A 1,045-nucleotide genomic window follows, 5' to 3' on the forward strand; every position below is an offset into this window, starting at 1 on the left:
CATGTTCCTTGAATACAAATAAATGACTTAAAATGAACTACATCATAATATACACTATTGTGTAACAGGATGGAACATAACATGGTAGAAATGTAAATGCTTTTTGGAAATAATGAAATGTGACATAACAGAGTTGAATACTCAAGATTTCTACTTTATTCCCTGATTACAATTACTGTCGTTAAAAACAACCGCACTGTTATATATTTTAATGTTGTGTAACAGGATGGAACCTAACATGGTGGAAATGTAAAGATTAAGCAGATTTTAGATATAAATTATGAAATGTGGAATAACAGAGTTGAAAAAAACCCACAACCACACTGTAATATATTTTAGATATTTAATGTTGTGTAACAGGATGGAACCTAACATGGTGGAAATGAAGATGTTATAAAATAAATAGTTGTAGTTCTGTGATATGTCAGGGTTAACGGCTGATCTAATCTTGACGTTGACTGCACTACCTAACACTGAAATTTTACTGACATTCCTTTAAATTCAGACTAACGGTGGAAATTTGTGTGAGACAAAGTACATATTAACAGGGTGGAAAGCAGTACTAGGGATACACATGTATCCTCTGATAACAGTGATTATAATGTATTAAATATGTATATTATTTTGTGTAAATATAGGCTATATATAAACTTAAAATGAGTAGTTTTAGTGTATAGCATGATATTTTTCTCATTGACAAATACATAATTTGTGAAAACATGGACTACCTGACGCCAAGAATAAGTGAAGCTTCTCTCCTGGTCATCTTCGGTTCAAACCCACCTCTGTAGTATCCGCTACCAAATGCCTGTCGCACACATGTAAATTGCGTTTGTTAAAATGAAATTGTATGAGTTTATTAAGATAAAGTATGGATTATATTATAAGAAGAATATAACTTGCAGATCTGGATGCCTCCAGAGCGTGTTTCACTTGCGGCTCCATATGTTTCATGGCTTGCATTGCATAGCGACCTGTACAAAATGGGCCATTAGAAAACAATCAGGCTTAATTAATCAACAGATGTGAAATGTATCATGTTCCT

At 32.8% G+C, this 1,045-nt stretch overlaps 1 protein-coding gene across 1 annotated transcript; it reads right to left on the reverse strand.

Moving 5' to 3' along the window:
* Positions 1 to 701: 701 nt before the first annotated feature.
* On the reverse strand, positions 702 to 978 carry LOC107578748 (mitochondrial import inner membrane translocase subunit TIM14-like; the record flags this gene model as incomplete). The annotated part of the gene is made up of 2 exons (XM_016264673.1): positions 702 to 808; positions 904 to 978. Coding segments are annotated over 2 exons (159 nt in total), but the record flags the coding sequence as incomplete, so codon positions are not given.
* Between the last annotated feature and the right edge of the window lie 67 nt (positions 979 to 1,045).

Source organism: Sinocyclocheilus grahami, unplaced genomic scaffold (genome assembly GCF_001515645.1).
Source record: "Sinocyclocheilus grahami isolate Dianchi unplaced genomic scaffold, SAMN03320097.WGS_v1.1 scaffold11773.1, whole genome shotgun sequence".
NCBI lineage: Eukaryota > Metazoa > Chordata > Actinopteri > Cypriniformes > Cyprinidae > Sinocyclocheilus > Sinocyclocheilus grahami.